General features: G+C 35.9%; 1 protein-coding gene across 1 annotated transcript in view; it reads right to left on the bottom strand.

The window, feature by feature from the left end:
- LOC107723559 (small conductance calcium-activated potassium channel protein 2-like) overlaps positions 1-11,071 on the bottom strand; it is a 66,080-nt gene that overhangs the window by 27,610 nt on the left and 27,399 nt on the right. The window contains exon 3 of the mRNA XM_016532246.1: positions 8,491-8,586. Coding sequence (XP_016387732.1) covers positions 8,491-8,586 — 96 coding nt within the window. The remainder of the gene's footprint in view (positions 1-8,490; positions 8,587-11,071) is intronic.

The following is an 11,071-nucleotide window of genomic DNA, read 5'->3' as shown; positions in this document are numbered from 1 at the left end:
TTTTTAGAGCCAAATTGCCACCAGGATATGCTGAATAATTAAATTCCATTAGTGAAGGTAATCTGTCAACATGAGTGACTGAACCGAGCTGCCTCCCTAAACCTATCAGAGAGAGAGAGAAGACAAGAGAGAGAGAAACCCAGAACCTCCCAACAAATGAGGGCCAGAGCCAATTAGGAAAGGAAGGAAGGATGAATAGGAGAGCAGACAGCAAAATGAAGGATGAGAGAAAGAGAAAATGCAGAGCTTGGGAAAAAGGGGACAGTCCAAGAGGGAGACAGCGGTTGAAAGAGGAGAGGGAAAGAGTGAAGCAGAGCGAGAATAATAGTGTCTGTTTTGTTGTTTTGCCCTGTCACAGATGAACACCTTTGTTATGATAATGGAATTCTAAGTCACACACAGACACACCGCATACAAACAAACGCTTACATACATACTAATTCAGATCACCTCACTTCCTCATAATCACAAGTCCAGGCAAACACTGTGCTATTTTTTTCTGTCTTTTATCATTGCTTGACAGATTGTACGATATGACTCTAGTGAGATCTTAAGTAAAAGTCAAAGCAGACATCAACTGTCTTTATGTCAGAATATATGATGTACAGTTCTGCAGACTTTTGTCACAACTGACAGCTTTGACTGGGCAGTTTGAGTCCATTCTGACATCCTCACTTATATACGAAAAAACTCCAATACCATACAAACCCTGGCTATATTTTGCCTGCATGAGTGAACTCAAGGTTTTGGTTGCATGATACACTATCATAAGTGTATGATATCAGTATCATAATGTGAGGGGAATGTTAATTACCAACCAGTATTGTTGTTGTTATCTAAAACTATTAAACATTGAAAAAAAAAATTTCATTAATATAAATAAAGAAATAAAGTAAAATACAAATAATAGATGAAAAACTTAAACTTAAATAAAAAGTGATGCCTTGACAGCTAACTGAAATAAGTTCAAGTTGACTAAAAACAAAACTCAAAAAAATTAAAGCTAAATCGAAAAAGTAAAATAAAATAAAAATAATAATAAAAATGACAAAAGCACATAAAAATGACTAAATCTTGAAAAGTGAAAATATAAAAATAAAGCTAATTCAAAATATTAATAAATACTATCAACTATATAAATAACACTAAAACAACATTGTTAACAACAAATTATGTCAATAACCTTAATAGCTTCCGTGATGATGCTAACACCAGGCAGCCTGTTAAATGTTTTCTTTGACTTATTTACCTTATATACACACACACACTTCACATCAAGTACATGATTTGGGTTAAACCAGATGTAAATAACCCCATAGATAAGAAAATGTCACCAGGCGTCTTAGCAGCAGTCACACTGCAGGACTGTGATCCAAAATGTCTGACCGTGTCAGACTCAGAACTTCATCAGAGGCTGAAATTCATTATAAAGGCAATTAATCGGCCGTCGGTAAGCATGTCACGCTAAACGATCCAAGACTATCGATTTTGCCCTAAGGCGAATCTTTTATGATCCCTGAAATTTGTTGCAGAACAAAACCGTGGCAAAAAATCTACCGGCTTAAGACGACCGAGGAAAAATCAAGAGAACAGCAGGTAACTCCAATCAACTCAGATTACCCATGAGGCAGGCCCAAAATACCCCACACTGCAGGATACAGACACACACAGGCTAAATAAGCGAGGAAATCTGCCTGCGGTGTTTTTAAAAGCAGCGGAATCTGTTTGGAATTCCCTCTTTTTAAAGTAAATACATTTATATGCACACTTTCTCTCTCTCGCACATACACACAATCTCCCATGTGTGTAGCCAGTAGCAAAAACAGCAGGAAAGCCCTGTAGTTTCCACCAAGCTACAACTCTCACACAATGAACCTGAGAGACGGGATGTGCTGTCACAGTGCTTTCGCAATGTTCTGGAAACATTTCTGTCATTGCATTCTCAGCACCACCCATGCTGTCAGTTACAAGCTTTACCTGTGCTGTACTGCGTGGTTAATACTACGGTAACCTCGTCTCAGCTCTAAGTACAGGACTGTCACTGCAGCTCATTCCTTCTCCAGAAGCCTGAGGTGATCTCCTCTACATTAGCATTCTGCTTACGCTTTGCTAACCTATGCTTTTTCTTCAATATTCAGCACATTCTGCTGCTCCCTTTCAAAATTGTTGTATCTTAACTGACAGTTGACAAATTTCATGGATTTTATTTTTTTGTCAGCGTCAAGATTTTAGGTGATTATTTATAGAGTAGTATGGGGCTAGTTGTCACAGAAGGAAGTATGACAAGGCCTATATCTCAATACTTCAGTACTTGATCTGAAGTCACCTTTGGAGGATCATTTTATTATTTGAGTCCAGAGCTTCAGGTTCATACAGGAAGTGCAACAGAATGAAACAATGCAGGGAAAGTTTTACAAACTAGCTTTTAGCAAAAGGGTATTTTTCATAAATGTCATTTCAATGTAATTTTAACATCATAAATGTTAAATCGGAACATGTTTTTAATTTATGTCAATTTAATTGAATACGATGTTACATTTTTAATTGTATTTTTAAATACAATTTAAAAATAGATTACATTTTTACATTATGATTACAATACATTTACTTTTTACATTATGCTTTAAATTTGCTGAATGTTTCTAATAGGCAGTTTAATGGCAAGTTCCCTTGTGACAACTTACCCCATATAGCATTATGATATTGGGGCATGTTGTCACATTATGATCTGTATTTTTTTTTCCTGGTCAGCAACAGTGAAACATAGTTCAATAGACTATGCATGTCCATAGGGATACTGGCTTAAAAAAATAGCCCTGTCATGAGAACTATTAACTGAAGTAAATAATATGGCAACTAGCCTGAGTCTTTATTATATACATAAACAAAAGTGTAGAAGTACAGCATGTCATACAGTCATACAATAGGACTTGGTTTAACATGTCAACTACCAAACTTCAGTTTCTGCCAAAATATACCTAAGTTAATGTAATTCATTTTACTATCAAAAAAATTATATTAGAATCTTTTTTCATGCCAATTCTACCATTCTGTTTAATTTCTCTTTTTCAGTAATGATAGAGCAATGATAATATGAAGTTACAGGTTTATTGTGGCAACAAATAACTGTAAATAGTATTTTCTATTTGGGTGTAAACTATGGTTTCCATGGAAAAATGTAAATGGATAACCATTGTTTTATAATTTGTAGTTTTAAATAGTCTTCTACAGGGTCTCATGTCGCCTACCTAGTACATGAACTCAAATGCGCTGCATGTTAAGTCTCCAAGGGCCAAACAGCTTCAAAAAGCTCATCATAAAAACCACTCAAGCAAAACTTTTCTAGAATCAGTCCAACCTTGAACTAAAGATATTACAAAATTGGCTTCAAGTAATACTGGTAATTCACCAAATTCTTTAATGGGCTTTAGCTAAAGCTGTACAGCCATGAATCATTTTTAATGTGGCAGAGGAGCCAAGCAGTTCGCAAACTTTAGCCAAGGATGAAGCTTGTTGGCTCTCAGGAAGAGATGCACTCACATTAACATGTACACTTGAGTTCAAACACTACCTTAGAGGCACTTTCAACCATATGGGCAAAAATGGATTTTGACTAAACTGAAAATAAAAATTGTATCCAATGAAAAATTCACAGGACTTAAAAGGATAGTTCACCAAAAATAAAAAGAAACTGTCATTTACTCGCCTTCATTTCAAAATCTGTATGACTTACTTTCTTCTGTAGAAGAAAAATAAGATATTTAGAAAAATATCTCAGTGGGTTTTTAATGAAAGTCAATGTTGTTTGTTTTGGACCCCACACTGACTTTCATTGTCTGGGCAAAAACAGTTGAAACAATCTTTAAAACATCTTTGTGTTCCACACAAGAAATTAAGTCATACAGGTTTGGAACAACATGAAATAATTTTTATTTATAGATTAACTATTCCTTTAAGGTGTAAGATAATTAATCGATATACAGTCTTAAATTGCTACCTTTGTCAATTTGGGCATCTAGGAATGAAGAAGGAACAGTCATTCCAGTCTCATTCCTCTCTGTCTCTCTCCTCAGAAACATCCCTGATCAACACCTACTCTCATCATGTTTTTATCTCCTTCAAACCATGTCGATACACAAAAACACACACATACATACACACACAGACAATCTCTGTCCAGGAAAGAGCTGCCGAAGTCTGACTCACACACAGGAAGAGAGTCTCATCACCACGGAAACACTTGCATAACGCAGAGCGTACATGAGAAACTTCTCAATCCAGCGAAATGAATGAAACGCCGTCTGCACCTTTACACAACCACACACATATTGGTCTGAAACAGAGAGCAAAACTGCGTGTATATCTGCGTGTGTGTTTGACAGCAGCAGCTTAAAAGAGCCTGAAGCAGACAAATAATTCACAGACAGAGGGGGCAAGGGAAGGTTGAATGAAGGTAAAAATACAACCAGAGAGAGAGAGAACAAGCGACTCAACACGCATCTAAAAGGGGGAAGAGAGAGGAAAACCTTTGGAGAGAAAAAAAAAACAACGTGAGAGAAAGCACACAATGAATTGATTTGAGCAGAGAGAGAGAGGAAGGGGCATAATTTGATATAGGAGGGAGTGTTGGACATTGAAAGAGTGATGGGGCAAATTGCAAAGTGGAGACATACACAGAGATAAAGTGAAAACAAGGGGGACATGCTGTTTGCATGTGTGAGCTTATAATAATATTATGTTTGATAAATGTGTGAACTGATTTCACCCTGTAAAGAAACACACACACACACACACACACACACACACAGTTGGGTTTCCATGTTTTATGGGGACATTCTATAGGCCTAATGGTTTTTATACTGTTCAAACAGAATTTTCTATCCCCTAACCCTCACAAAAACCTTTCTGCATTTTTAGATTTAAAAAAAACTTAATTCTGTATGATTTAAAAATGTCCCCACAAAGTTAAAATTTACTGGTAATACTTTACTTGTGGGGACATTTGGTCCCCATAATGTAAGGAACACTAGTCACATGATCCTTCAGATATCAATAATATGCTAATTTGCTTCTCATGAAACATTTATTATTATTATTGTTGATGTTGTTACTGTTGAAAACAGTTATGTACAATTTTTTTTCAGGATTCTTTGATGAATAGAAAACTCAAAAGAACAGCATTTATCTGAAATAGAAAGATTTGTTTTTTAAAAGAATGTTCACCAAGGCTGCATTTATTTGATTAAAAACACAATAAAAACAGTAATATTGTGAAATATTATTACAATTAAAAATAACTGTATTCTATTTTAATATATTGTAAAATGCAATTTCTTCCTGTGATGGCAAAGCTGCATTTTCAGCAGTCATTACTCCAGTCATTATTATTACACGATTCTTCAGAATTCATTCTAATATGTTGATTTGCTGCTTAAGAATTTTTTTATTATTATTATTGAAAATGTTGAAAATAGCTGTGCTGCTTAATATTTTGTTAAAACCATGATACATTGCATTTATTTGAAAAATATTTTTGAAAATGTAAACGACTTAACCGTCACTTAAGATCAATGCATTGGTGCACCCTTGCTGATTAACTTCTTTAAAAAATAAAATAAAATCTTTCTGAACCCAAACCTTTTAACAGTATAGTGTACATTTTGTGATTTGATTGACTTGACCAATAGCTGCACACCCATTATCATCAATCCCTCATTTTCTGCCTCTAGCAGATAAGGAGACTTTTTTCATGGGCAGACGCTTATCTTATTCCTATAGTACAGACAGATAGCAGCCGAAGTGAGACGAGGCAAAGTTAAAGCACAGGATACCATTCTGAAAATGTTTGGAAGCAAGCAGAACAGGTAGTGGGCACAATCCCATAAAACTGCCCCTAACATGAGACTGAGAGCTGTTTCTGCACACAGTGTCCCCGTGCCACACTGCTGCCGTCCAATGCCAACATGCCATGATTCAACACTGCTCAACGCAAATATTTTCATTATTAATTAACTACTCATTTTATAATGGAGTTGCATTTTGTGGCTGTTAAAGAGAGTGAAACACACTGGAAAGATATAATAGTTGGTTAAATATCACATTTTGGCTGGGAGGGCACAGTGGTCTGCAAAGGCCTCCCTGTACAGCTGACCCCAGGATTATAAAAGCAAATAGCGAATTTTTTTAAATACAAAAATACAATCAGTTTAACTCTATATTACATCAATTAATTTTACAACATATAACAAATATAGCGCACATAACATACAAGTCAAACACTACCGTTCAAAAGTTTGGTGTCAATAAGATTTTTTTACTTGTTTTTGTTTTATGCTCACCAAGGCTATATTTAATTATTAAGAAAATACATTAAAAACAGAACTTTTATGAATTATTGTTACATTTTAAAATAACTGTTTTCTGTTTAAGTATAAATCTTAAAATGTAATTTATTCCTGAGATGGAAAAGCTGAATTTTCAGCAGTTATTACTCCACTCTTCGGTGTCACATGATCCTTCAGAAATCATTCTAATATGCTGATTTGGTTGGTTAAATATCACATTTTGGCTGGGAGGGCACAGTGGTCTGCAAAGGCCTCCCTGTACAGCTGACCCCAGGATTATAAAAGCAAATAGCGAATTTTTTTAAATACAAAAATACAATCAGTTTAACTCTATATTACATCAATTAATTTTACAACATATAACAAATATAGCGCACATAACATACAAGTCAAACACTACCGTTCAAAAGTTTGGTGTCAATAAGATTTTTTTACTTGTTTTTGTTTTATGCTCACCAAGGCTATATTTAATTATTAAGAAAATACATTAAAAACAGAACTTTTATGAATTATTGTTACATTTTAAAATAACTGTTTTCTGTTTAAGTATAAATCTTAAAATGTAATTTATTCCTGAGATGGAAAAGCTGAATTTTCAGCAGTTATTACTCCACTCTTCGGTGTCACATGATCCTTCAGAAATCATTCTAATATGCTGATTTGCTGCTCAAGAAACACTTATTATTATTATCAATGTTGAAAACAGTTTAATATAATATCTTTACTGTCACTTTTGATCAAATTAATGTGTCCTTGTTGAATAAAAGCAAACATTTCCTCCAGAAAAAAAAATATTACTGACCCAAAATCTTTTAATGGAACAGTATATAAAACAATTAAAAATGGTTTATGTGTAAATTATAAATATCATGAGTTGAAAAACACAAGTCAATGGAAAGTCCTTACCATGATAGATATACAGTACAAATGTGTGCATGTGTGTTTATGCTAGCATTGGAAATCCGTTGGATTATTCATGTATTCATTGATAAAAGGGCAGACAAGCTCCTTTCTCAAAATACTGTCAAACAGTCACAAAATGACTCACTCTCAGGAACAAACAGACCCAAAAATAACTACTAAATGTTTCAAAGAAGTTTGTGTGTGTGTGAGGGAAAGAGAGAGCTTAAAATGAGCTGAAAGTGTTGTTGTTGTGTATGTGTCTGTGTTACTGATGCTCCTGTGAGCGACTTTCCTCTGCTAACCTTCCTATTAGCATAATGCTAATGAACGGTTGAGTTCAGCTCCCCTTGCTGAGGGCAACAGCCTAAAACAACATTACTCATCTGTTCTTAATGCCACACTAGTGGCAGGTGTGATTCTTCTTACTGTTTTTTTTGCACTTTTTTGTTGACACCATCACAGTGTAACATAAGCAGACTGATGTGATAGACAGAGTCGAGAGATACTGACTATAAACAAAAAAAAGCATGTTTTGTTTGTTTTACACATGTGATGATGTGTAAGTAACTATTTACAACAGTACTGAACTGGTTATTTCAATTAAATTATTGCTCACTTACAAAAAAGCACTGTGGAGTTACTATGGTATAGTGATGTATCAGATGATAATATCATTTTTATTTACCACTGTACTGAATGATTATCGTATTTTGTATTTTGTTGAATACCACAGTACTACTGTAGTACTGTATGTTTCCAAAAAGCGTGGTAATACCTAGTTTTTGGTACTTTTTGTTCAGTCTAAAGTTATGGTCACATTAGCTAAATTTCAGCAAAATGTTGTGGCTAAAAAGGTCAATAGTGTAGTTACATAGAAGCACATGAAGCACAGCTCACACATAAGTCATTTTCAAACCAAGCATATATCTACTGGTCAACACAGCGAATTTGTGTGACCAACTTGAACCCGTTGTGAAATCTGCATGGTCAAATTTTGCACCCTTACACAAAATTTCCATTCACATGGATTACTATAATAATAATAATAATAATAATAATAATTAGTTACATTTATATAGCGCTTTTCTGGGTACTCAAAGCGCTTTACATGAAAGCGGGGGAATCTCCTCAACCACCACCATAATTGGATTTCGTCTGCGAAATTTGCGAATTTGCAGAACAATGATAAATGTGTTCGCATCTTAACAATAGACACTAATGTGAGATGATTATTTGCGTTTACCTGCACCTCTCGAGCATGGTAAGCGATGATTAGTCCAAGAAGAATGACGGTGGAAAGGCTGATAAGACACTTCAGTGCCAGTGAATACATGGAGCTCTGTAAAACATATGCAAATAATGTTATTAAGCACACTCATCATTATAATTTTACAGATAAATATTTACTTAAAGGTGCTAACCCTGTGTATTTAATTTTCAGAAAAGAAAATAAAGACGTAGTTCAGTCAAATATGAAATGTCTTGCATGATGTCGTTCTAAACTCATGTGACTGACTTGACTTGAGCTACAAAATGAATGGTGACTGACGTTTTCAAGCTTCAAAAGGATGCAAAGGCACCAGGAGTATCATAAAAATGGTCCATACGACTTCTGAAGTCATACAATAGATCTGTGTGATGAACAAATGGGAGTTTTTAATCCTGTGATAAAATGTCCTGCAATGAGATCAGATCAGAGTCTGTCAGCTGGAATTTCACACAAAACTATCATATAGCATCATAAGATCTGGAATATACACAACTGTTCAGTGGAACAGAAGAAAATTAACACTTTTATTTAGCAAGGATGCATTACAACTACACCACAACTGTTTTCAACATTGATAATAATACGAAATATTTCTTGAGCAAATCATCATATTAAAGTGATTTCTAAAGGATCATGTCACACTGAAGACTAGAGTAATGATGCTGAACATTCACCTTTGCCATCATAGAAATACATTACATTTATATTTATATAAAATATTTTTTTTTTTAAAGTAAAGAGTAATAAAACTGATAAAATAAATGCAGCCTTGGTTAGAATAAGACATACAATTAACATACAAATTCTACCAACCCCAGACTTTGAACATTAGTGTACTGTACCTCATTAGATGAATGGACAATTTTTAAGACTCTTTCATGGGCCTTTTTGAAGCTTGACAGCCCGAGTCGTCATTCACTATCATTATGTTATAAAAATGTGATACTGTTGAAAAAAATTCACCTTTTGTGTTCCACAGAAAACAATTAATCCTACTGCTTTGGAACGACATGAGGATGAGTAAACGATGACAGAATTTTCATTTTTAGGTCAACTATCTCTTAAATAAGAAATGAATAGCACAATCACAGCATGTGCATCTGTGCCATATAGTCTGCCAATACATTTTTTGTGTCTTTTTATAATCTATGGATTACATGCACATCACTTCCAATCACACTATACACACACAATGGCATGGTTACTTAAAAGTGTGTCTGTCTGTGTGTGATTGCAGGGATGTCAACTTGAAACCTAAAAATACAACACACACACACACAGCTTGCTTAAACTCTCCCCTGACTGAAAAGCAAAAGTTTTAAATTGTTTCCAGCCTGAGCCTCGATGATGTCCAGCTGAAACACACACATTATTAGACTGGCCACCCGTGGGTCTAATTTAAGGCTCCGTACTGGAAGCATTATTCCACATGGACAGACAGACAGTGGTGTACAAACAAGGACTTTTTAAACTCCGCTGCGCTCTGCTTCACGGAAACCTGGCTGAACGAAGCCATCCCGGACAGCGCGTTACATCTAATGGGCTTCCAGCTGTTCAGAGCGGACCGCGTCACTGAGTCATCGGGGAAAACGAGAGGCGGTGGATTGTGTTTTTATATCAATGAAGGCTGGTGTACAGACGTGACAGTTTTAAAGAAGTTGTGCTGCCCAAATTTGGAAGCTCTCTTCATTAACTGTAAGCCTTTTTATTCACCGCGGGAGTTTTCCTCGTTTATTCTGGTGAGTGTGTACATTCCTCCTGACGCGCGTGTGAGCGCCGCGCTAGAACTGTTGGCCGATCAGATCACACACACAGAACAACATTATCCGGACTCTTTTATTATTGTTCTCGGTGATTTTAATAAAGCTAATCTCACCCGTGAACTGCCTAAATATAGACAGCACATCACATGCCCCACCAGAGACAGCAATATACTGGACCACTGCTACACTGTTTTAAAGGATGCATACCACTCTGTCCCCCGAGCAGCTCTGGGACTCTCTGATCACTGTTTGGTTCATCTTCTACCAGCCTACAGGCAGAAACTCAAATCTGCTAAGCCTGTAGTGAAAACTGTAAAGAGATGGACTGCTGAAGCAGAGCAGGATTTACAGGCCTGCTTCGAACTTACTGATTGGAGTGTTTTTGAGGCTGCAGCTACTGATCTGGATGAGCTTACTGACACCGTGACATCCTACATCAGTTTCTGTGAGGACATGTGTGTTCCCACCAGGACTTATTTAACATTTAACAACGACAAACCTTGGTTCAGTGCAAAACTCAAACAGCTTCGCCAGGCCAAAGAGGACGCCTACAGGAGTGGGGACAAAGACTTGTACAAACAGGCCAAATACACACTGAATAGGGAGATAAGAGTGGCAAAGTTAAACTACTCTGAAAAGCTAAAAAAACAGCTTTCAAGTAATGACTCTACATCAGTGTGGAAAGGCCTGAAAGCCATCAACAGCTACAAGACCCCATCGCCCAGCACTGAGGCCAATCAACAACTGGCTGAAGACCTGAACGAGTTCTACTGCAGGTTTGAAAAACAAAA

Source organism: Sinocyclocheilus rhinocerous, unplaced genomic scaffold (assembly GCF_001515625.1).
Source record: "Sinocyclocheilus rhinocerous isolate Xijiao unplaced genomic scaffold, SAMN03320098_v1.1 scaffold241, whole genome shotgun sequence".
Taxonomy (NCBI): Eukaryota; Metazoa; Chordata; class Actinopteri; order Cypriniformes; family Cyprinidae; genus Sinocyclocheilus; species Sinocyclocheilus rhinocerous.
This window is presented reverse-complemented; position numbering and strand designations above follow the sequence as displayed.